The 25,373-nt window shown below is 37.4% G+C and overlaps 1 protein-coding gene across 3 annotated transcripts in view; it reads right to left on the bottom strand.

The window, feature by feature from the left end:
* Positions 1-25,373, bottom strand: part of LOC126976734 (uncharacterized) — a 132,816-nt gene that overhangs the window by 14,695 nt on the left and 92,748 nt on the right. For all 3 annotated transcript variants that reach the window (XR_007731966.1, XM_050825286.1, XM_050825287.1), the window contains exons 4-5: positions 4,748-4,854; positions 26-4,288 (exon numbers count right to left, since the gene is read on the bottom strand). Coding sequence is in view for 2 of the 3 variants with exons in the window: in XM_050825286.1 (XP_050681243.1) it covers positions 26-4,288; positions 4,748-4,854 (4,370 nt within the window). In the remaining variant the exon portion in view is untranslated. The remainder of the gene's footprint in view (positions 1-25; positions 4,289-4,747; positions 4,855-25,373) is intronic.

Below are 25,373 nucleotides of genomic sequence, written 5' to 3' on the forward strand. Positions count from 1 at the left end.
CTATGAAAAATACGTCTACACTCACCGATGAATTAACGTCAGCAGGTTCGGGCGACTTGGTTGTAGTGTCTGCATAATTTCCCTGCGTTGACATACATCGGGTCCCGTATATGCGCGGACTAGCTGCCGTCTCTGAGGCTCCCAACGGACTATGTGTGGTCGTATCAGGTGGACTACTGCCCGATACAGCTTGGTTGTTCGGAGATTTGCCCCCTCTTTGCTGATTCAACAATGTTTGCGTTGAAACCGAATGTCGAACATGAGAGTTAAAGTCCTGCCCCAGAAGAGGGCTAAAGTCGTTGATAAACTTCGCATATCCCTCCGAGTTGTCAACTTTATTGTCCGTTTCATTTGCGTGTAACTGAACGAATGACTGATGTTTATCTCTACGATCTTCGATATTTTCGGTGCGCATTTGGATATAATTTCTGCTTTTCTGATTTACCATTTGTTTATTTGTCAGAAGAGTGTTACACTCATTAATGCGTGAAGCATTCCCTTGCAGGTTAGTTGTCAATGATGCCATCTGGGTATTATTAGAATTAGACACTAGAGTAGTCTGTTGTTGAACGATTGTTGTATTTTGTTGAACAAAAGTGGAATTGCTTCTCGCGTTTGACGCTGAAGGTATAGAAACTTGTTTAGGAGAAAGTGGGACCATAAGAGTTTGTCCGATCTGATTAGTTTGAATGAATTCCTGCGCTGCATTTCCAGATCTTACTTGCGAAGTTTGGTTAAACGTAACACTTGTGGGACTTAAATTTGCCAGTAGGGGACTAAGCTGACCATTAAAATTTGGACTGTTAAGCATGACTTGGCTGTTAGGAGATAAGAATTGTGCACCCGGGCTATGTTGCGATTGGATAATTTTGCCTTGCTGACTTTGACGAAGTACCATTCCACTGTTTGTGCCGGCTGTGAACATTCCAGGATTTTGTACTGGTGTTAGCACATTCTGCCCATTGACCGTTTGTAACTGTAGCTGCATTGGCATCCCAGAGGAATTATCTTGAATAATTGTCGCTCCATCAGCAGTCATTACTATACCACCCAGATTTGGCAAAAGAAATTGTTGGAACGCGGGGAAATTCGACATAACGTTACTTGCATTGTTGATCAAGTTAACTGGTTGTAATAAATTTATTTGTTGTGATGGCGATGAGTTTGTGATGATTTGCTGTGATCCAAAGTTATTGGTATTTCCTTGTCCATTCATGACAATATGAGCAGGTGCTCCTGATTTGCCAGGAACGATGGTTAATGCTTGCAACATCGGCGTTGGAGATATATTATTTGTCGGCGAGAGTTGAAAGCCTCTGGGTGAGAATTGTGAACTAGTATTGTGTTGAGGTGAAGAATGAACCATTATGTTATTTGGATTTTGTTGTGGTGCTGTTATTTGCAGAACGTTCGTTATATTTGTATTCTGATTTTTCTTCTTCTTGCTTTTCTTTCTAAGACTTTCTGGTGAAAGCATTGCCATTCCATGAACAAAGTTCTGCCCATTTTTAATATCAATTTGCCGTGTGTTTTCAGAAGATTGACCCGACATGATACCTCCAGTAAGCAAATGTGGCATCACATTGTTTTGATGTACGACTTGTCCATCAACAGTCATCATAGATGGTTGTAATACGAATGGTGTAGGTAATGAATTTACGACGACCTGCTGATTAACGATAGATTGAACTCCACCACTGGGTACAACTTGCGAGACAGTAGAAGTTGCGTTCGTTACAACGCTCGAACCCATTTGAGACATTGACGTTATGGCTTTAGGAGGTGGAGGCGGCATTTGATTATTGCTCACTAAAATCTGACCTGTGGACGATATCAAAATTTTTCCCGGTGTTGTGTGTGTCCTCTTGCCAATAGGTATTAGATTACTTTGATTATTACTGGTCTCAGGCTTTGCTGGAAGATTGCTAATAACGTTTTGAACCATTTCCAGTGGTGACTTAGATATCATGTTTTGAGCTGTTGTTCCTGCTATGTGTAAGGGATAGCTCGTGGGTAAATTGACCGAGTTGATAAAAGGATCTGGTTGGTTATTTGGTATAGCATAAGTAGTTGCCAGATTCATGCTTGGTGGTGGCGGAAGCCGCACAAAATTAGCCTGCGACGCATTTATAGAAGTAGTGGCTGTATTTGCTTTTCCAGCAAGGACAGATGTCACTGTGTCTCTGATAACTGAAAAACTAGCCATGGTTGTGACGAATGTTTGTATATAATTAGATTGTATTAAGGAATGTGCAGGTCCTCCACCAAGATGAGGAGGTGGGCAATATCCAGGCATCATGTTTTCAATCCTTTTCCTTTGTTCAAGCTTATACAGTTCTTGAGCAGGTCTTAGACTGGGTTTGACACCAACCATCGATATGTTATCAACTTCCATAAGATTCTTATTAACATTGTGATTTGATATAAAGTGCATCATTTGTGTGCCAGATATTGATTGCGAATGAGGTGGCCCCGGGGAATTGTAATGATACCCATGAGTATTGGTTGGTGTTGGGGGATTACTGTTAAAGTTATCACGGCAAGATCCCGGATTGGAATACGCCGGGCTCGGTATTGGGTAGCTACAATTTTGCTGTGAATTATTACTCCCGTGACTATGAGGAGTATCGGTACTTCTTGAACTGTTTGAAAGAGACGGAGAAGGTTCAGGAGGTTGTACGGTCTCAGTCGGAGATACATTACTTGTGCTGACAACACCAGCCTGAATTGGTCCAAAGTTTTCATTACAAATATTTCTATCATATGTTGATGATATAACTGGAGTTTCATCAAATCCGTGCTTTGGACTTGATGTAGAAGGATTGTCTAATTCCCTTTGATAAACTTTTTGTTTTCCATAGGTTTTCCTCATTTGATTGTCCGACATTTCAGCGCAGTTGCCTTTATATGGTATGCTACAACCTTTACAACATTGAGACATTACATTATCTGACACTTTTTCGGGAACTAGGCTACTATCTGGCGTATTTGGCGATGGAGAAGAATTTGTCACCATATTATTTCTAAAAACATTAATGTCACATTGTTTTGGTGTCTTGTTTGAATGCACTTTTTCTCCATGGTGATGTACATTATACGAACTAGTAGATGCTTCGTATGGATTATTTTCATATGAAGAGTTAGATCCTACTTGTCTGGAAATTGTATTATTAAGCAAAACAGTTTGCTGCGCTAGATATCCACTAGGATCCTCCATAAATGACGGCAAATTGGCCTTGAAATCGTCACATGGTTTCTTTTGCTCTTGTAAATACTTCATACCATTATTACCAAATACCATAGACTTATTTTCTACTGGACTGTTTTTCTTTTTAGGTGATTTGTTCACTCTTCCTTTCTTTTTATTAAGATCTTGATTTGGCCATTGATGCCCCATGATATTATAATGCTGAGGTAAAGGCGGAACTCGTGAACACATTCCAGGATTAGAAGCTTCAGACTGGGAAAAAGACGTTTTAATAGTAGAAGCATCTTCATTTATTATTTGCGCATTCATTTCGTAATCGTTTCCATAATTTTTCTGAAGTTTTGGGCTAGGACTTGATGAGGGATTCGAAATCGTCGACTCATTTCTTTTCACTTGCCAAGGCGGTGTCTTAGCTGAATTCGATTTCACTACAGCTCCATTTTGAATAACCAATTGCCCTTGAGGTACGAATTGATTGGACATCACCTGTTTATTTTGGTGATAATTTTCTGTTATATGCGCCTTGAACCCTTTCATAACCTCAATTTGCTTTTGATTTCGTTGTATAAATATTTGCTGTTGTTCGTTAATCCTTTGCATTACCTCAGGTGTTAAAGGCTGATTAAGTCCGCAGAATATCTGTGATTCGTCTTCTTTAAGCTGTTTTTGTTGCGCATCTCTTTCACCTCCTGTTCTCTCTGTTTCAACTGAGTTCTGCGGAACAATATTCACTGGATTTTTAACATTCATGTTTTTGTTGAAGCTAGTATTGACACCAATAATTTGTCCATTCGTCCCTAATACAGGAAGACCTATGTTAAGCGCTGGGTTAAGTGTGGAAAGCATCGATTGATTACTTTTTTGGTTAACGTCAATATTCTCTGGATGCCTAGAGATCCAACCGCTGCTAACGGTTAAGTAATGCGAACTTCTTTGAACATGTGTTTGTTCGTGTTTGACCTCGTCCTGTACAACGTTTATCATATTTTGTTGCGGATAAGGCATAGATACGGTTTGCATATTAACAGGCCGTTGAATCATAGATCCTGGGGATGAGGTTCGTTTTTGTTCTTCCAGCGGCTGAAACGAAATTAAAATGAAATTATAATCAATTAGTTTTAAATATTTTAAATCAATTATCTACTGGATACCTCAAAATTCATCATTTAAATCTTGAATAATTTCAGCGATTCTTCCTTACAAAAAATTGTTTTGGGATAGGTACGTATATTTTGGGAAATCGCAGAACTTAGCAAGCCTTTTAAGAGCTATATTTATATACACTATCGTTTATCATAAAGGATAGAGTTAGCTGTCTAAATTTAAATTCTAGAACTCATGATTTGCAAAAATTTGTTTCAAATGAAAAAAATCTAATTCAAAATATTTTTACAATAATTTGTACCACTTATGGGAAGAACGCTCGCAAGAAACTCGTGATAAAATTTCATTTCGTGTTATAAAAACATTGATAATCTGTTGGCATTGTGTCAACAGTGATCGGGCAAGCAATGAATGTGTAATGTAAAGACAGCGTACCTTGAACTCCGCAAAAGGTCGGTCCCTTTGCACCATCATTTGAGAAACGTTCATGTTCGTCGCGATCCCGGGCCTCTTCTTCATTTTCTTTTTACTTGTCTCAACACCTGTAAATATTAGTATAACATGTTTATTTGAGAACAAAAAAAATATTATGTTAAAATAACACACAAAACACATTGTCACAGGCATATTACATTGGCAGGCGGTGGACCTGCAGTTTTAGACTGATGACAGAAAAGATAAAGATTTATTCATACGAACAATGCAGTTCTATACACATTTAAGGACATATTTTTCGCAGTCTGATAGCCGAACGACAAAAGTATGCTTAAAGACAATATAAGCACACTTTTCTCCTTAGTCGTGTGTCAATTGTCACTGTCCGAATCGGGTTCTAATTTCAATAATTTGTATCCTGAACTGAAAAAATGTTTTACATTGCTGCTTATTGACCAAGAATACTTTAAGCAACTGGAGTAGATGCGGCAAGATATAGCAGTCGAAACTTATTATGGTGTAATTTGTGGCATGTCCATATTTCAGCTTTGTTTTTAAACGACTAATATAAAATTAGAGTTTAAGAAACGTACACATTGTGCCATAAAAAATAACAAATTTTGTGGAGGCGAGTCGTATGCAACACAAGATTATGTTTTTGTCTGGTCTCGTGTATGTTCATATGCAGGCAGCTAACTATAATGCCATTATATGCGTGAAGTACAGTAAAAGGCAAAAGCTCTTTATTCACGCTTCTTTCGTTCGCGTTTTCACTATACGCCGATAAAAAAGAATGCGGCCCAATTCCAACTCGCGACTAAAGATTTCTTTATTCGCGGATCTAATCGGTATGTGCATATTAATAAAAAAGGATTCCAATAGGTATCGAATCTAATATCATTTGTAAACGCGTCGACAAATGTACAACCAAAAAAGGAAAATAGATCAATAAAGTCAAAAACTTCGATATTTTTTTTTTTTCAATAAATTTGTTCTTTCTTTTGTCACCTAGGAACGTATCCCCTTTAATCCCAAATAAAGCATTACACATGCAAATTTAGAAAATTCAAGTGTCGCTGTGCATCAGTCATCTTCAGTCAACCACTTTCTGTCACTATTTTTTTTTTTCACAAACATATGTTCAGACAGCCGGGAGTTTATAATCTGAACTGATGTAGCTTCATCACGTTTAACAAGTGTTGTTGCAATACATTATGTTATCATGTCACTCCTAAACTAAATAAACATGTTCCTATTCTTTTCTACTAATACATAGGTACTAACTTACAATCCTGACTGAACCTTTAAAAGGATTTCGCTTTTAACAAAGTCAAATACCGTCTGACATTGTGACGATCTCCAGACTGAATTATAACAAATCTACATTATTAGATGTAAGAGTTGTGACCTTTAAATGACAACTTTTTATTTCTTTTACATTAGAGATGAGTTTAGCGTTAAGATTATTTTATTATGATAACGATATATTCGAATTGCTTTTATCCAACTTTCATTTGGCAATCTGAACTTTGAATAAATTAAATGAATCTAGTTTTAATTTGAATTTATATATATAGTAGCTGACCCAGCAAACGTTGTATTGCCACATAAAGTAATAAAAAAAATTCCATTATAAAAATTTTTGGGGTGTAAACACAGATGACGACCGATTCTCAGATCTACTAAATATATCGTAAATAAAATTTATCGTACTACAATAATCATTATATTCGATTGCCATCTTGCAACTCTATTACGTATCTGTGGCTGAAAGAGAACCATAACAAAATCGCGATACAAAAATAGGTGTTGATCTGAAATTTGATGTTGTATGTATTTTTTAATGTTGAATCATAATAAAATACAAATAAAAAAATTTGTCCAAAAATTTAAAAAAAAATGTTAAGGGTGAACAACCTGAAATGCATATAAAATTTGGTAAAAGCCGTTTCGGAGGAGTAAGGTAACTAACATTGTGACACGAGAATTTTATATACAAGATAATGTGACTTCACGATGAAACTATACAAATAAGTCCTATTATTGTATTATTATAATACATCGTATTATATAGATTGCTGTTGCTTATATTTTTTCAACATAGGAACAGGCAACCATTATATGTTAACACATTTTAAATCTATCTGTCAATTTACTTTGTTATTACTTTCATAACTGTTATTATTTTCATGAGAACAAGGGACGAGCAGGACGTTCAGATGATGGTGATTAATACGCCCTGCCCATTACGATGCAGTGCCGCTCAAGATATGTCATCTCTCATCATATCAGATCATAAGATGTCAAGTCTCATTTGCCCAGTAATTTCACTAGCTACGGCGCCCTTCAGACCGTAACACAGTAATGTTTACACATTACTCCATTATTTTTGAATAATAGTGCATTTTCCCTTAATTTCGCTTTGGAGGACTGTGTAGGTTATTAACAGATATTTCAATATAAATACGACCCGCAACTGGGGATATACATTAGCACAGGTTTGGCAGTGACACTGCATAATAGCCGGCCCCGCCCCTTTACGTTTCTCAGTTTGCAGCCGAGAGTCATAGTGATAACATTGTCCATGTTACTGCTATGATGCCAGATTGTATGCATGTTACATTTCAGAGGTAAATCATTATTTCATCATAAATCATTGAAATAATTAGTTACCCAAAAAATTTAATATAAAAAAAGAGGGTTGATGTCTTTAAAAAAATATGCAGAAGGTGTGAAGTAATTTTTTGCATGACGAATTTCAATGAACTAAACCAAGGTGCTATACTGTGTATTTTCCTGCAAAAACATTAATTCTTTAAAAACGAAGAATTATCTTCTGAATTACTGCCGCATCAGTGTGTTTATGAAAACGTGATCACTTTTATTGATTTTATAAAATGCGTGATTGATAACTGAGCATCATAGCGATTGCAATCGTCACTACTTTCCACAATTTGACCCTTATTAGCAGTACTATCGAATGGTGTTATAATATATTATATTATACTTGCTAACCCGACAGACGTTGTTCTGTATATAATAAATAAAATAATGTTTTTATATGAATTTGTCAATAATATATCATAATATCAAAAATTACTTCGTAAAATATGCACCCAACTGTCGTAATGAAATTGTTTCACAGCATAACTGTCAAACTGTCAATAAATTCTCTCATAGAAATTATGTATGGACACATCAAAGGAAAAACAAATTTGTTGTTTTTATTTAATTTAGCAACATTTTCCTATTTATTCACCTTTTAAACCTTCCCTGGACTTCCACAAATAATTCAAGACCTAAATTTGCCAAATCGGTCCAGCCGTTCTCGAGTTTTAGCGAAACTAACGAACAGCAGTTCATTTTTATATAATATATAGATTATCGATAGGCGTTTTTTTTTCAACTGGTTTAATTCCTGGCTAGGAATATTGTTTTTTACAAAAAAAAAATTAATGCAGTTTTAATTTTTATCAAAACAGTCCTGAGACTCCTTTAAGTACTTTTGGCTCTTTTCTATGACAATAAGGGACGAGACGAGCTGGACGTTCAGCTGATGGTAACTGATACGCCCTGCCCATAACAATGCAGTGTCTCTCAGGATTCTTGAAAACCCAAAAACTCTGAGCGGCACTACAAATGCGCGCTTGAGACATAAGATGTTAAGTCTCATTTGCCCAGTAATTTCACTAGCTACGGCGCCTTTCAGACCGCAACACAATAATGCTTACATATTCCTGCTTCACGACAGAAAAAGGCGCCGTTGTTGTACCCATAGCCATCCCAACGGTAAATGCCCTTACTCGCCTTTTACGACACCATTGCGCCTGGGACTTTCCTATTATTTTATGCCCCAGGGCAATACCTCAAAGTTGAAAATTTACCCTGTATATGGACCAATATACCAACAGACTCGTCAATAAATCAAATTAACCATAACTAAATAATAATTACAAAAATTAATTCAAATCACTCCAGCAAAAAGTGTAGTGAAACAAATATTTATTACGATCCTCTTTAAAACAAAGGGCTCTGGTCCCAGAAGCGGTAACAATAAAAAATAAATTATAAACACAGACACAGATTCCATTAAAACGTACCAACTCGAATGAGCACAAACAAACACATTAATGTTGCATCCAACGAGGCACGAGGCACAAAAAGCCGAGCGAAGTAAACGATAGAATTAACATCGCTTTCCTTGTGCTCACAACAAAATGTTTTATTTTTTTATTCATGAACCTAGTAGCGTCTGCATTAGTGGCTGGGAAATAGAGCTGTTATGTGAACGATTAGTTCGTTTAGATCTGGACAAATAATAGTAATATCGACACACTTTTACACAAATTATCGTGCCCTAGGTAAAGCCTGTAACTATGGGTACAAGACAACGGTATATTTAATACAATATACTTACTTAAACATACATAAATAAATATAAACATACATGACTCGGAAACAAACATCCATATTCATCATATTATACATTATTACTATCTGACCCGACAGACGTTGTTCTGTAAATAATAAAAAAAATACTGTTCTGTAGGAATTTGGCAATATTTCAAAACATCAAGAAATATTTCGTAAAAAATGCTCCCTGTTGTTATAATGAAATTGTTTCTGTGGCTGGGAAATAGAGCTGTTATGTAATCGATTAGTTCGTTTAGATCTGGACAAAGAATAATAATATTGACACACCTTTTTTTTTATGGAATAACAAACGAGCGTACGGGTCACCTGGTGTTAAGTGATCACCGCCGCCCACATTCTCTTGCAACACCAGAGGAATCACAAGAGCGATGCCGGCCTTTAAGGAAGGTGTACGCGCTTTTTTTGAAGGTACCCATATCGTATTGTCCCGGAAACACCGCACAAGGAAGCTCATTCCATAGCTTTGTAGTACGAGGGAGAGAGCTCCTTGAAAACCGCACTGTGGAGGACCGCCACACATCCAGATGGTGGGGATGAAATCCTAACTTGTGGCGTGTCGTGCGAAGGTGGAATTCGGCGGCAGGAATCAGGTTAAACAGCTCTTCGGAACACTCCCCGTGATAAATGCGGTAGAAGACACACAATGAAGCGACGTCTCTAAGCAACGCCAAGACATCCAGCCGTTCACAGAGCACTGAGTCCCCGACAATTCGAGCTGCTCTACGTTGCACGCGGTCAAATGGATCGAGCAGATACTGGGGTGCGCCAGACCAGAGATGACAGCAATACTCCATGTGTGGCCGGACGTGCGCTTTGTAGAGCGCTAGAATGTGGGCTGGCTTGAAGTATTGCCGTGCTCTAATGATGACGCCCAGCTTCTTCGAAGCCAATTTGGCTTTGCTCTCCAGGTGGCCACGGAATTGGCAATTGCTCGAGATTTCGAGACCCAGTATTCCGATACTAGGCGCGGCTTTAAGAGAAGTGTTCTCGAAGAGCGGTGATACGACAAATGGGGTTTTTTTAGTGCTAAGTGCGCGGTGTCAGAGCTCTATGCCTGAAGTACAGTTCAAACAGAAAACTGTTAGGCGAGCTCTGTTTTCGTTGGACGACAGGAAGTCGAGCGGGCCGGATTGCATTTCTCCAATCGTGCTAGAACGTGTGCCCCTGAGTTGACGCCGGTGCTAACGCGTTTATTCCGGCACTCTTATTCCAAAGGCGTAGTCCCTGACTCATGGAAGTCAGCCCTTGTCCATCCGATCCAAAAAAAAAGGAGACAGTTCGGATCCGGCGAACTACAGGCCTATTGCTATCACCTCCCTGCTCCCCAAAATCATGGAGAGCATAATTAGCCGCCAGCTTTTAGTATACCTAGAGGGTCACAAGTTGATCAACGACCGACAGTACGGCTTTCGCCATGGACGGTCGGCAGGTGATCTTCTGGTATACCTAACACATAGATGGGCGGCGGCTATTGAAAGCAAGGGGGAAGGCCTGGCAGTTAGCCTGGATATAGCGAAGGCCTTTGATTGTGTATGGCACAAGGCGCTCCTCTCAAAACTTCCATCATTTGGGCTTCCCGAGAGCTTGTGCAAGTGGACCTCCAGCTTCCTCACTGGGCGTAGCATACAGGTCGTTGTCGACGGATATTGCTCAAACCCGAAGCCCGTGAATGCTGGAGTGCCCCAAGGCTGTGTGCTATCTCCTACGCTGTTTCTTCTGCATATAAATGATATGTTGGACACCTCCAACATGCATTGATATGCAGATGACAGCACTGGTGATGCCGTATACACGGGCCATGCAGGTCTCTCTCGGGAAATCGTCGACCAGTGCCGGGAGCAACTTGTGTCTTCCATCGAGTCCTCTCTCGAGAAGGTCGCGGAATGGGGTAAATTGAACCTTGTCCAATTTAACCCCCAGAAGACTCAAGTTTGCGCGTTTATCACTAAAAAAACCCCATTTGTCGTATCACCGCTCTTCGAGAACACTTCTCTTAAAGCCGCGCCTAGTATCGGAATACTGGGTCTCGAAATCTCGAGCGATTGCCAATTCCGTGGCCATCTGGAGGGCAAAGCCAAATTGGCTTCGAAGAAGCTGGGCGTCATCAATAGAGCACGGCAATACTTCAAGCCGGCCCACATTCTAGCGCTCTACAGAGCGCAGGTCCGGCCACACATGGAGTATTGCTGTCATCTCTGGTCTGGTGCACCCCAGTATCTGCTCGATCCATTTGACCGCGTGCAACGTAGAGACGTCACTTCATTGTGTGTCTTCTACCGCATTTATCACGGGGAGTGTTTCGAAGAGCTGTTTAACCAAAAAAAAAAAAAACAGTACTCTTAATTAATTTCTTTTGTCAATTATTTCTGTGTTATTTATTATTTGGTGTTTTTTTCTAAGCTCTGTATTTATTATTTCTGTTTTCTATGTGCTTCTGTTGTTGCTATTAATAAAGTTTTCATTAAATCTTGAACTCATTTAACTAGGATAAGTACTTTATATTTAAATGATCACTTTAAAAAATTTAAAAACTTTTCATGCTATGAAGAAGCTTGTAAGCACTACGAAATTGACACTTTAGAGAATCGAAGAAAGCTAAACGATATGCTGCTATTGCAAGCAATCCTAAATGGTAAAATTGATTGTCCCTCCTTATTAGCGAGTTTTTCATTGAACGTCCCATCATTTAGAACTCGTCACACGCACTTTCTGGCTGTACCACAATTTAACACCAATTACACACAAAACTCTGTTCTGCAACGTCTGGCTCTCACCTACAATAAAGCTTATTTTAATTTAGATATGTTTTGCTTGTCCAAAGTACAGCTAAAAAAAGAAATAAGAAATATACATCGACTGCAATGATTATCCAAACACACACACACACACATACTACATACACCCTCAAATACACTACACACAACCTTACATACACGCACACACACTCCTGTAACCTTATTTTGTAAAGCTTATTTTCTAAGTAGCTTATTATAGTAATTGTAAATATTTTGTTATCTTATTCTGGCTTGTTTAAATCATAAAATGTTACTTCTTTTGTTTCATACCTATATACTGTAATCAGTTTTTGGTCTTATTTTTATACTTAATAATGTAATTATATTGCATATAAATTGTGACGCTGTAGATTACATGAAAATGAATAAATAAATAAATAAATAAGTATGTAGTTGATTTCAAATCAAATCAAAATCACTTTATTCATGCAGGTCACGGAAATGACACTTATGAATGACAAAAAAATATTTTTAATTACCAACTGTTCGAGTGACGTATCGTTATAAAATCTTGTATGCTTTGTTCAACTCTCAGATAGTGGCTCGAACGGTTGGAGTAGAGCATCGGCACGGAACGCCGGAGGTCGTGGGTTCGAGTCCCGCATAGTTCATAAAATTATTTTTTTTTCAAATTTTATTTGTGTATTAATATTGATTTATATACATAGTTGGTGAACAAAACAAACATTTTATATCTGTATTTTGTATAAACACATACCTACACGCTCTGTAAAAAATTCAGTCCAAGGCTGATATCTATAGAGTGTACTTAGATTTTGCTCAGATTTTACTTACGTAAAACTTAGCTTAGTGTATTAAAACGCGAACTTGACTTTTGCATTAGGCTGTCTTAGCTTAATCTCAGTATAATTTCAGGTGTCAAATGACTATAAAAACGAAATCAAAGATTATGCTTAGCTTACACTCATCAAAGTTTTACGTAAGTAAAGTCTCAGTTCGCTCGATAGATCTCAGCCTCAATATCCGTTGGTTCCCCATAGCCCCCATAATGCATTATAGTTAGGATATGTTGACACAATTAGCGTGAATGTAATGTTAAACGCTTGGCTTAAAATATTGAAAGTAAATATTATTTAGTCATTGGTGAATGTACAAATTGAGGCCGAGCCGCGTCTCAATGACAATAAATCTTCGGATTGGGGTCTCGCTCTCAATGCCGCGTTACATTCAGACCTGGATAAAGGTTAACATTGGACGAACATGATATTCTGACATACGTTCAAGAAGGCGTGGTGACGGAAATTGATGGGAATCATTGACATATATTAATTTATATTATACTAGCTGATGCCCGCTACATATAGAGACATATATATCTACAGATAGAGATAAATTACTACCTTCTACTGTCTGTAATGAGCTATCAATAATCTTAAGCTGTCCCAATATACCCGACGAGTCATTCTTATCGCCTTATATTGGGACGCATGAATTGCAATTTACATACAAACTTCTATCGCTGGTAAGCTATAAGTCGTCCCATTGACAGACAGCGTGTACGGATATGGTTGAGTTACCGTGGATAAGTTTATTGGGATAGAAAAGTCAACGATAGTTACGATCTCAAGCAAGAGATAGATTGAATATTGGGAACGGCCGTATAAGTCGTATGTTCGTACTATCGATAGATGTGTATGTGTGAAGATCCCAACCGAAGAGTATGAAGAAACTGTCTTAGAGCGTGTTGTGAAACTTCTAAGCAATACGCTTTTAAAAAATGGACCTTGGACTTCCAAGAAGCTTGGCTAGAACTCAACGATTCGGACTTAATAACAGCCGAAGACTGGTCTTAGACCAGCCCAGACCTAAGCCCATTGGACTACAAATAATGGTCAGTTTAAGAAGACTTGGCCTGCTTTAAATGACACGTTGACATCGAGTCGCTCAAGAAATTTTCCATGGAAATAGTGCGTAATTCATAAAATGAAGTCATTCAGAATAAAAATTTTGTCTTTATGGCTGGTATTTTCTTTATTTCAATAAGTACAGTTTTTATTTATTTGTTGTTGAACTTATAGACGTACTGTGTATAGTATAGTGTCACCGGAAATAGTTAAATTGTTAAGGTAACTGCTACGAATGAGGTATATTCTAGGAAGAGATCGCTAGCACGTGTCAAGAGAAAGTTGGATTGACGTCCGCGTCGATGATGTAACCCATTATTTCAATCGGTTTTTTATTCACGTATTCATTTTATTTGCAATAGTTGCAGTACTAATGTTGACTCATTTTGTTTATTTTAATGGTGTTACTATGTTAAAAAGACAATGTAATTGTAACTTGTCGTATACAATACGACCAATGATCATACGGTGTCTTCTGTAGATGAGGCTTCAAAGTTCTGCAACAACAAAGTCAAAAATCAGCCGAGGTAAGCGCGTCTAATTCGATATCATAATTAGCGATCCGGAGTATAACACCGCTATCTATTTGCGCATTATCTGGCAGATTTGCAATTAAAATATGGGACCGTGGGGGTTGAGGGGGGCAAAGGGGGGGTGCAAGGGGGCAACGAGGCACAGCTCGGCGCCCGATCAATAGTCGGGCGGGCGGCGCACCCTGACGGCGATTGTTTCAAATTACGCGCGGCCTTTGTTCCCGCCACTGATCGAGTCGCCGACGTTTTGTTAAGGCCGCTTCCATCGCGGTAATTACACCGCCGCGGCTCGCGGACACTCTCCGGGCCGCTTTAAGAGTGCTTTAAGCGCTCCTCTATTACTTTTAATGGTTTACAGCGATTTGTAATGTGATTATTGTGCCTCTTGCTACCAGCGCTGTGTGGGTCGTTTTAATTGGGACGAGGAGATTTCAATGGGCTTTCTTTTGAGTTTCGCTTTAGCCTGACGTTTGTACTGAGAGATTAAATTTCTTTATCGAAGCTTACATTTTAAACGATATTTGCTTAATAGCTTTATAAACAATCACTACACTTCGGTATTCAATAACTTAGATTCACTGAATGAAGGATCTCTTCGGTTTATTGATAAAGCATCACATATTATATACAGAAGTTGTTATTAAAAAAAAACTATAAATGGTAATTTATATTTCTAAACATCGACACAAACAAAATTTCAACCAATTCCGATAGAGACGTTATTCTATTCTCACAAAGTTATTATTCAACTATTTTTTATTTAAGTACCATTGTTCAGATAAAGAAATGTTAGAACATAATATGTGTCTACCTATCTACTCACTAACCACTCGTTTTAATAATTGTCAAGCATAGATCACTTATACGTCTAAATAGACTGTAATAGCTGTGATAACATCGGAAAAATTGAGGTTGACAATTAGCCTCTATATTGAGCAATGCACGCAAACTGACACAAAGTGACATACATATCGCGAGTGCGGGTACGTTGCGAGTCACGCACACAAAAGTGATAAACCTGGCCTGCTTTCATCGGTTGTCCAGCAGCAAAAGGCTCTATCTAGAAGAATAAATTATCTAAGTTGTCAAGTATTAGATCGTATTTCTAATAACGAACACACTAACTATAAATGAAAATAAGTGTCAATCGTCATATTTACCGTACTATGAGAGTTGTTTAAGTAAAGAACAGAGAGAGAGAGAGAGAGAGAGAGAGAGAGAGACCATTACACGAGTGTATACGATCCCGTATCCTATGAATAACATATCAGGAACATTGCCTGTGTTTAACTATTGTCTCGGCTACGCGGAGATAATATATTTACAGACATATTACACGCTTTTTATAAGCTTCACCTATGTTTGTATGTAACCGACTTATTTGGGCAGGATTTTGACCCACTTGTATCGAGGGCTGATGACAATATATTAATTTGATAAAATTGTTCCATTTTTTCAATTTGGCTTATTTATTGTAAATTTATATAATTTTTTCATCTTTCGTCGATAAGTCAGGAATTGATGTTCATTATAAATTTCAAACATTTTCTTTTCAACCAAAGCGTGTTTATTAGTTTTTTTGAAACTATTTTCACTTTTGTTAGTAGAATATATATAGCGTTAATTGTAAATAGTTACAAAACTATATTGGAACACAACATTTATTTCTTCCATCCACACCATTAAACATTAATATTTATTATAAAATAATTCCTGCTACATAAAACACCTTTTTAAATAATGTTCTTTCTTTGTGCTTTTCCAGGACGCTAGAAAAACGTCGTAAAAAAACTGACGTGCTAAAAAGCTAGAAACGCGCCTGTGATTCCTTTGGTGTTGCAAAAGAACGTGGACGGCGGTGATCACTAAACATCAGGTGACCCGAACCTACACCTGATTGCCCTCCTCATCCATAAAAAATGTGAGTATGAATCTTATCCTATATAAATGAAATCTATTATTATATTGGCAATATTGTTATTAGTTAGCTTGTCTAATATTCTAAACACTGAGTAGCTAATACCAAAATTGGTTGAATGTTTACGACATGTTAATTAAAATCGGTTACAGTAACAATATATTCGCTTTCCTTTTCTATAATGCTGTTTTAGAGATATTCTTCTCTCTCTACTTCTACTCTACTCTTGTTAGTCTATGGTTCGTGTGGTGTAGTGGTGATTTAAATCAATATAACAATAAAACAGCTGATTCTGTTGTGTTCACACGCTATATATTACGTTACGAAAAAAAAATTTAACAAAAAAAATAACCGACGCGCAAAAACGTTATTTCAAAACAATGAATAAGTATAATATGGACTAAAAAGTATAAAAATAATTGCGTATTTTTATTCAATCTAATTAATTAATCTAATTCTAGTTACGATTATTGTTATTTTTGGAATCGGTGTCCTCCCGCCGCGACCCGCTCTCGCCTCTCGCCTCCTCACGACTCAAGCACATCTCACCTATAACTATGTATGTAGTTACAAATCTATCTTGGATGACAAGATGTTGGATGGATGTTCGAAAGTTTTGAGGTAACAAACATTAAAAATAAAAACATACCGACGCATTGAGAACCTCCTTCTTTTTTGAAGTCGGTTAATGAAAAGTCAATCAAAAAGCTAATTTCGTAGATACAAACATTAGTGGAACACAAAATCCATTAGAACAATACACACCGGCCATAATTTCGTAAGTACCGTGTGTCTCGTATCTGTAGCCTACATTGCGGCCAACATTGAATATTGTATTTCAAATACAATGCCACTCGTCTCTTCGCCGAGACAGCGAGGGCCTCTCAAATTTTGTTTGGCAAAACTCATTCCATCTTGAGACTGTCGACAATTCAAAACTTTATATTATTGTTGTAATATAAGACTAGTGGTTCTCGCTATTGGATATTTTCGATAATAACAAAATATAACGTATTTGTAACGTTTCATGTAATATGCCGTGTTTTGGTTTTACCGAGTTCGAATTCCTGCTAGGCACAAACAATTATAATAATATGATGATGTTTGTTTCCGATTCACATACCTTTGGCAGGCTCCTTTGCACAGGAATGCAGATGAGAAGCAGTAATGTCTCTCAAGGTGACGAACGCAGTGTAGTGCCGCTCAGAATTATTGGGGTTTTTCAAGAATCCTCAGCGGCACTGCATTGTAATGGGCAGGGAGTATCAATTACCGTCAGCTGGACGTCCTGCTCGTCTCATACCTTATTTTCATTAAAAAAATTACACACTCACTAACATAAACACACACATCGCGTCACACACACAAACCCACACCTTATAATATTATAACCATACTGCTGGGATCACAGGAAGCCTGTAATTCAGCAAACGGCTATGCAACCGAAGTGCCAAAGGAGCTACGTACTCTAGAAAGAAAAAGAGCCCAAATAAGACCACAATCAAGCATCATCAACAGCTAAATCCCTCCCCGCGAAGAAATGCTTGACGGCAATCCCGTGGGGAACATTGAGGGAACAGAAGAAAAAGGCGGTTTTCTAGTCGGTATAGGTCACCAGACCGAGACCGACATACGGGCTCCCTGGCATCCTGACCCCACGATACGTAATAGTATATTACCCCTCAGAAAAACAAAACACAGTCACACCTTATTAGTGTTAAGTAGCTACCTACACCTATTTAGTGATTATATGAAAGACTCTTCTTCTTCTGACACAGGCTTTGTCACCTAAAAGAAGGTCCCAACCAATTATATTATATAATTATATACTTTTGGTTCCAATAAAAAAAATTTAGTCATGGATGCTATGCCTAGTTTGGGGCAAGATAATTTGCGTAGAAGTGTGTCAATATCAACATCCAGTGCCCTGGGCTTCCCCGGGGCATAAAAGGAATAGGTAAGTCGCAGGGCCAAGGACGTCGTAAGAGGCGACGAAGGGCATTTACCAGTGAGAGGATTCTTTGCACAGGATGTCTGCAGATTATGGGTATCCCGTATCACAACGGCGCCTATTGCTGCCGTTAATGTGTAAGCATTATTTTGTTTCGGTCTGAAAAGAGTCTTAGCCAGTAAAGTTACTGGGCCAATGAGACTTACGTCTCGTGGTGACGAGCGCGATTGTAGTGCCTCTCAGAATTTATGGGTTTTTTTTTCAAGAATCAATCAAGAGGAAAGGGCAGGGCGTATCAATTACCATCAGCTGAACGTCCTGCTCATCTCGTCCCTAATCTTTTGAAAAAAATCATTCAATATCACTTTCATTACAAAATATATCTTTCTTTACAAAAGAGAATGAAAAACGAGCATACACTAGTGTTGGAGCATCACTAGCATTGGAAGCAATCTCCAAAGTAAATGACCAGAAACTAACTAGACTTAAAACTCATAGAAATCTCATTAAATATAACTGACGAGATTAATGTAAACCCGCTGAACATGAACAACTTAACACGTTGTACCACAAACAATAACCCCCCCCCCCTCTCCCAACGGTGGTAGGTGGGGGGGAACCCTGGCCATTGCCCCGTCCTAGAGCACACAATAAATCATATTATAATGAAAAATAATTGGTTCGACGTCCGAAAACATTTGTGCACAGATTCGCGAGATCGTTCAATGACCTGGATATCTATATCTGTCTCGCTCTGCATCATTGTTCCCAATTGCGCAGATATTTATCATGTAAAAAGTATTATGATACCTCTACATAAATATTAGCTACTTACAACATCAGTTACTTACGTCAGTTTCGGGATTCTTGTTAGTAATGCCACATGTTATATTTATTTACACACTTTTGCAATTTATAGAACTATTGTATAAAGTTTCAGTTTCCTTACGGACGTCTTGACTTATCCTTAATTTTCGGAATAAAAAAATTATGGCGCGAATATTTCTCGAGTATTTTCATAGCACTACCGCCACACAATTTTCAAACCGATGCAACAATGTCTGGCAATCAAACAAACTAAAATATAACCTTTTCTCGGAGTGTTCCATTTTCAAAAATTGTATTACAAATGGCCAATCCGATAAGTTTCAGTATGGCCCCACGTACACACATTAGCTGTAAAAGTTTACATTCTTTATATTAAAGATTTTCGCTGGAGAAAGAGAGAAATAAGCATCAGAAAGCAAAAAAAATTGCTAGCCCCGATATGTAATTGACTCTGGCATGTATTGGTTTATCGGTCAATATTATGTTTTTCATCAACGGATCCATACCCACTTTGTGTAAAGCAATCAAAAAGCAAGAAAATTAAAACATTATTTATATTTATAATAGTAATACTGACACACTCTTACACAAATTATCTTGCCCCAAACTACGCATAGCCTGTAGATACTAACTATGGGTGCAAGCCAACGATACAATTAATACAATATACGTACTTAAACATACAGAAATACATATAAACATCAATGACACGGAAACAAACATTCCTATTCATGGTATAAATGGTTGCCGGGATTCGAACCCGGGAGCTCAGTAGGCAGAGTCACTAACCACTGGGCTATAGGGGTCAAACCAATAAAGATTACAAAATAACTACTTAATACATTATATACATACATACATATTATTTACATGTCAAAAATTTAAAATGCTGAAACCAAATGAAATTTGAATACTACCAGGAAAACATGTGCAGTGAGGAGGTATTAGTCCGCGACGGACGAATGTACGATGCAATAGCCTCCCCCGAGCTCCGAGCCGCTAAGCGCACCCCAAACCTCCCGCCACTTATCAACAAAGAAGCTGCGCGCTCTTTGTTACAAGAAAACCCCCGCACAACCACTTTTGCCTGTGTTGCTTTAGTCTGCTACAACTAGTAGTAACTTAACTAGGTTTGAGACGCTCTCTGTACTCCCGCCCGCGCCCATTACACAAGTTCCAACGAGAAAATTGTGAAGCCAACTGTTAAATGGAATATAGACTTGGTGAAAATATTGTATTAGGGGAGAGTTCGTTGATGACTTATGATTCAATTGTGCACACACCTTCTGAGCACTAGTAGGTATTTCAGAAAATATCCGTTTGTCAAGAACGTCTAGATATCTTTAAAGATAGAAAATAATCATTGTAAACATTGTGACATTAAAAAAGGGGGAACATGTTTATAGCGTCTAGAGCTGCTAGCCCGAATGGGTGATCAATTTATATTTATCAACGTGTGCACAAGTTATGGGTTTCGTATTTAAAATACTAAGGAGGTAACGCCAAGCGTGGCAGACTATTTACGACCTGTCAACCAAAATCTGTTACAGTAAATATAGATGCGCTTTACTTTTGCTGTATCTCCGTTAGAGATGTACCTCGGTTGTTTGTTTCTATTTGTCTATACGCAAGTCAATTTTTAAGTAGGTATACATATTTGACATTTATTTCAATTAAAATTTATTGCAATTCCATAAATACATTCCCTAAATATAAAATTTGGAGTAAATGATTGTACAAAGTAGTATTATGGATACCCAGTTTGAGTGTCGCAATTTAGTGTGAACAGCAAGCACCGTCCTAGACTTATGAAGATATATAGAATTTAAAAACAAACTGCATTCACTTTTTGTCTTGTTTCTCTGTGCTAAAAAAGCGCGTACACCTTCCTTAAAGGCCGGCAACGCTCCTGTGATTCCTCTGGTGTTGCAAGAGATTGGGGGCGGCGGTGATCACTTAACAACAGGTGACCCGTACGCTCGTTTGTCCTCCTATTCCATAAAAAAAGTGTATAGTGTAAGTGAAAGTATTTTGTAATATAGTAATTTCGTTATCTATGCTTCGATTTTTTTTTCAGACAGATTATTATATATATTTAATAGAAATTACGTAAGGACTCGAGGTCTCAACTCAATTCATTTCAATTCGATGCCGCAGTTCCAAAGAGTAACAGTTCAGAAAAGAGTGCTCAAACAAAATTCAAAGAACAACTTGAGTGGTTACTGTACGAAACTAAAATATCCTAGACTTATGAAGATATATTGGAATTAAAAACAAAACTGCATTCACTTATTGTCTTGTTACTCTGTAGTAATAATGGTGGGTCATCGTTTATAGCACAATTTCTCATATTTATCTCAAAGATACTGAATATCAGACTTTGGAACTGATGTACCGAACTTTTAGCACTTTTAGCATTTGACATCATGACAGCTCGGTACGTCACCTCTATTATAAATCCTGTTGTAGGGCCCCTAACAAACTATACTTTTATCAATGGCTCCTTTGCACAGGATGCCGACTAGATTATGGGTACTACAACGGCGACTAATTCTGCCGTGAAGCAGTAATGTGTAAACATAACTGTGTGTTGGTCTGAAGGGCACCGTATAGCTAGTGAAATTACTGGGCAAATGAGACTTAACATCTTATGTTTCAAGGTGACGAGCGCAGTTGTAGTGCCACTCAGACTTTTTAGTTTTTTTCAAGAATCCTTAGCGGAACTGCATTATAATGGTCAGAGCGTATCAATTACCATCAGCTGAACGTGCTTACTTTCATAAAAAAATATGTTGAAGCAAAGAATAGAAACGCTAATAATTGCTACCTACTACAAAATAAAAAGTCTCAGTTTTCACTTTAAGTTATAATATTAGATCTTAGAATATGTACATAACTTAATATATACGATTTTTTTTGTTAAGTACTGTTGTTAATGGGTGTTTTCGTTTAATTAAGATAAAAATAACGTAACACACATTATAAACATTTTTAAGATACTTCGTATGTTTAATTAAAACCAAATCCACGGTACCGTAACAACATTTAATAAGATTTAGACCAAGTTAATTGGCTTAAGTGAGACCGAACGTATTCGTCGCATATTACCGAGTACAGTGAGTGCAGTGATAATAGTTATAATCCCCTCAATGAGATCACCGACTCAACGGATCACCGCAACTCCCGGAATCATAAGTAATTGGATAAGCGCAGGCCGTCACTCGTGCTGATTCTGCGCTACCGGATACTTGATATAACTTACCAAAGCTTACGGCCCTATTACAGCTTTAAGTACATAAACTCCAAAAATAAGTGATGACGACAGTGAGAGTGTAAGACATTATTACCTAATGTTCAAATAAGTATCTGACATTTTAAAGCCAATCTTGCGCAAAAAAATAATGCTGGGAAATTGCTTGCTTGCTTCTTCTCTCTCAGAGCGCCATTTGTTTCCGAAGCGGTAGTAGTATCTAGTATATTAGAAATGACATCAAAAAGAATTCTAAAGGAATCAAATTTGAGAATTTATGCCTTTTTATGTCTTGACTTGACCCTAGAAGAAATGTTTATATTATGCAAATTTATTTGCACCAAAATTCATGGACGATGCAGGACTCGAATCCGCGATCCGTCCGAACGCTCTTACCAACCGTGATGCACTGACTGAAATTTCTGTATGTCTTGTTCAACTCTTAGGTTGTGCCTTCAACCACAGGATCTACTTAAACATGTTTGTTTATATTCGCAAGAGGGACATCTCAAGTCAATTTCCTAAAATGCAATTATTGGGGTTGAACAGGTTTTCAACTGTAAAGCTGGCTGTGAAGTGTTGCTATATTTATTATTTATTATCTTGACTCCCAGTACCTTTGCGAAATCACTAATAAAATTGTGAACTATAAACCGGAATTAAAAAAATAATAATAGTAGTAATATTTTGATCGATAATCGATTTTGATCCTCGCAGATATATTAATAGCGTTTATCAACAATCTATATTGAGTATATATATTATATTTTTTAGTTTAAATAAATTTTCGTATTAAGCCCCGGTTTCTTGACTGTCTTGCTTTACAGCATAGGCCTCCCCAAGAAAATCTCCACAAAGAACTAAAATCAAAGATATACTTAACTTCAGATACCACAGTTACTCCCTAACAGCTATAAAAGACAGAGATAGCCAGACACTCTGATTATACACGACAATTTCAATAATGGACGAGACGAGTAGGACGTTCAGCTTATAGTAATTGTTTCACCCTGCCCATTACAATGCAGTGCCGCTCAGGATTCCTGAAAAACCCAAATATTCTGAGCGGCACTACAATTACGCTTGTCACCTTGAGACATAAGATGTTAAGTCTCAGTTGCACAATAACTTCACTAGCTACGGCGCCCTTCGGATGGGTGCAGTAATGTTTATACATTACTGCTTCACGTCAGAAATAGGCGACGTTGTGGTACCCATAATCTAGCCGGCATCCTGTGCAAAAGAGCCTCCCACTGATGAAAAGTTGGCTATACAGTTTATGCTGTTTATCAGGGAATCGAACGTGGTATTATTGATTGAGGGTTACCGTTAGAGCAACAGGCGGGCGCGAGCAATGCGCTCAATAGCCGGCAGTAAACAACGCCCACTGATGTCCCGTTAGTCGCCCGCACTGCGCGCTCGATTACCTTCCAAATAAGCTACGATTATCATTTATCATACATATTTCAAACGCCAATCACCTTTAACTGATTTAAACTGAGCACTTTTGAAGTGTTATTATATTTCAAACATGAATTAATAAGACGGTCACGGCAACCACACCTCCGTAGTCTGGTCCTACCTAAACACATACATATTACCTAAATGCATATGGTAGGCGGAAATCGGAGTATATATTGCCAGACACACTTAATAGTTTGCCAGCAAACGTTTTAGAAAGTATTGGGAAAAAACCGAAAAAGGCAAAGTATATATTAAACAAACAATTTTTAGTGTAATTATGTGTATTATAAGGCGTGTTAATATAATTAGTATAAGAATTTAATATAATAATGTAAGTTATTAAGAGCGATCTCGTCCCCACGAATAAACTAAACTTTACATGGTTTCTTGTGGGTGACTTTATAATACGTATTTTCTCTGTAACACTTTTTATTGTGAACAATAACGAAGAAAAAAACTTTTTTTTTTCTTTCTATATATATAATGAAAATGGTCTTTGTTAAAGGTTCAATCACGCCTTAACCACTGATTGTATCGACATGAAACTACCACCATTCGATGCGATATTTATCTTAGACGGTTTATGGCTACTTATATTTCGAATTCCAACGTTCCTTCATTAATTTATTTCCTTTTAAAATTCGCCCAGCAAAGCGGGCGGGAACGGCTGGTATTTTTATATATGCATTTATCTTTACATTATTGGAACTTGGAACAACATAAATCTGAACAATTTGTTATGTTTTTCTGTCACTTCTGGGAATAATTACACAAATACAATTTTAAAATAACAAATTGTTTAGATTTGAAAGAGCGATATTTCAAGTCAATTTCCTAATATGGAAATATTGGGGTTGAGCAGGCAACTGTAGAGTAGATCCTGTAGATGAAGACACAACGTGAGAGTTGAACAAGACGCAAGTTTTATCAACGATACGTCACTCGAACGGTTGGCTCGCATCGTTCATAAATTTTGTTTTGAAATTTTATTTGTGTACATAAATCTGTTAATTGCTGCTGAAATTTCACAAGTTGTTTATGGCAATACATTTGTATGAGAAGTATAAGCTGGTTTAACATCTAGAATTAGTTGAATATAATTTCACATTACTGAGTCGTATTATGTTTGATCATGGACTTATAGAATATATTAGCATATAGACGATCTGACAGCCCGATAATGCGTGACCAATTTGATTTGCCAATGTGTGCGTTAAGATAATGGTAAGCACATTTAATATTCTTAATACTAAGAAGCTAATTCCAAGCGTGGCCGACTGTTAAAAGCATATATTATAAATGATAAACGTAACTATAATATAAATACACCTATATGTTTTTATTAAAAGGGGAAGAAATCATATATATATGACTGACACAGCACGCAGAGAAACTGGCATAATAAAATCTAATCATACACACAAAGGTAACCCAATTAAAACAGAATAGAAACAATATCAAACGTTCATGAATATAGATGAACAATACACAATAAAGTTTGCAAGCCGGACCTACGCCGCGGCCGTATTCCTGACAAAGGCTGTCTAATCCGTTTGCGTTCGCACGTTTAATTAAATTTGACGCGGAT

This window comes from Leptidea sinapis, chromosome 42 (assembly GCF_905404315.1).
Source record: "Leptidea sinapis chromosome 42, ilLepSina1.1, whole genome shotgun sequence".
In the NCBI taxonomy this organism is placed as follows: domain Eukaryota; kingdom Metazoa; phylum Arthropoda; class Insecta; order Lepidoptera; family Pieridae; genus Leptidea; species Leptidea sinapis.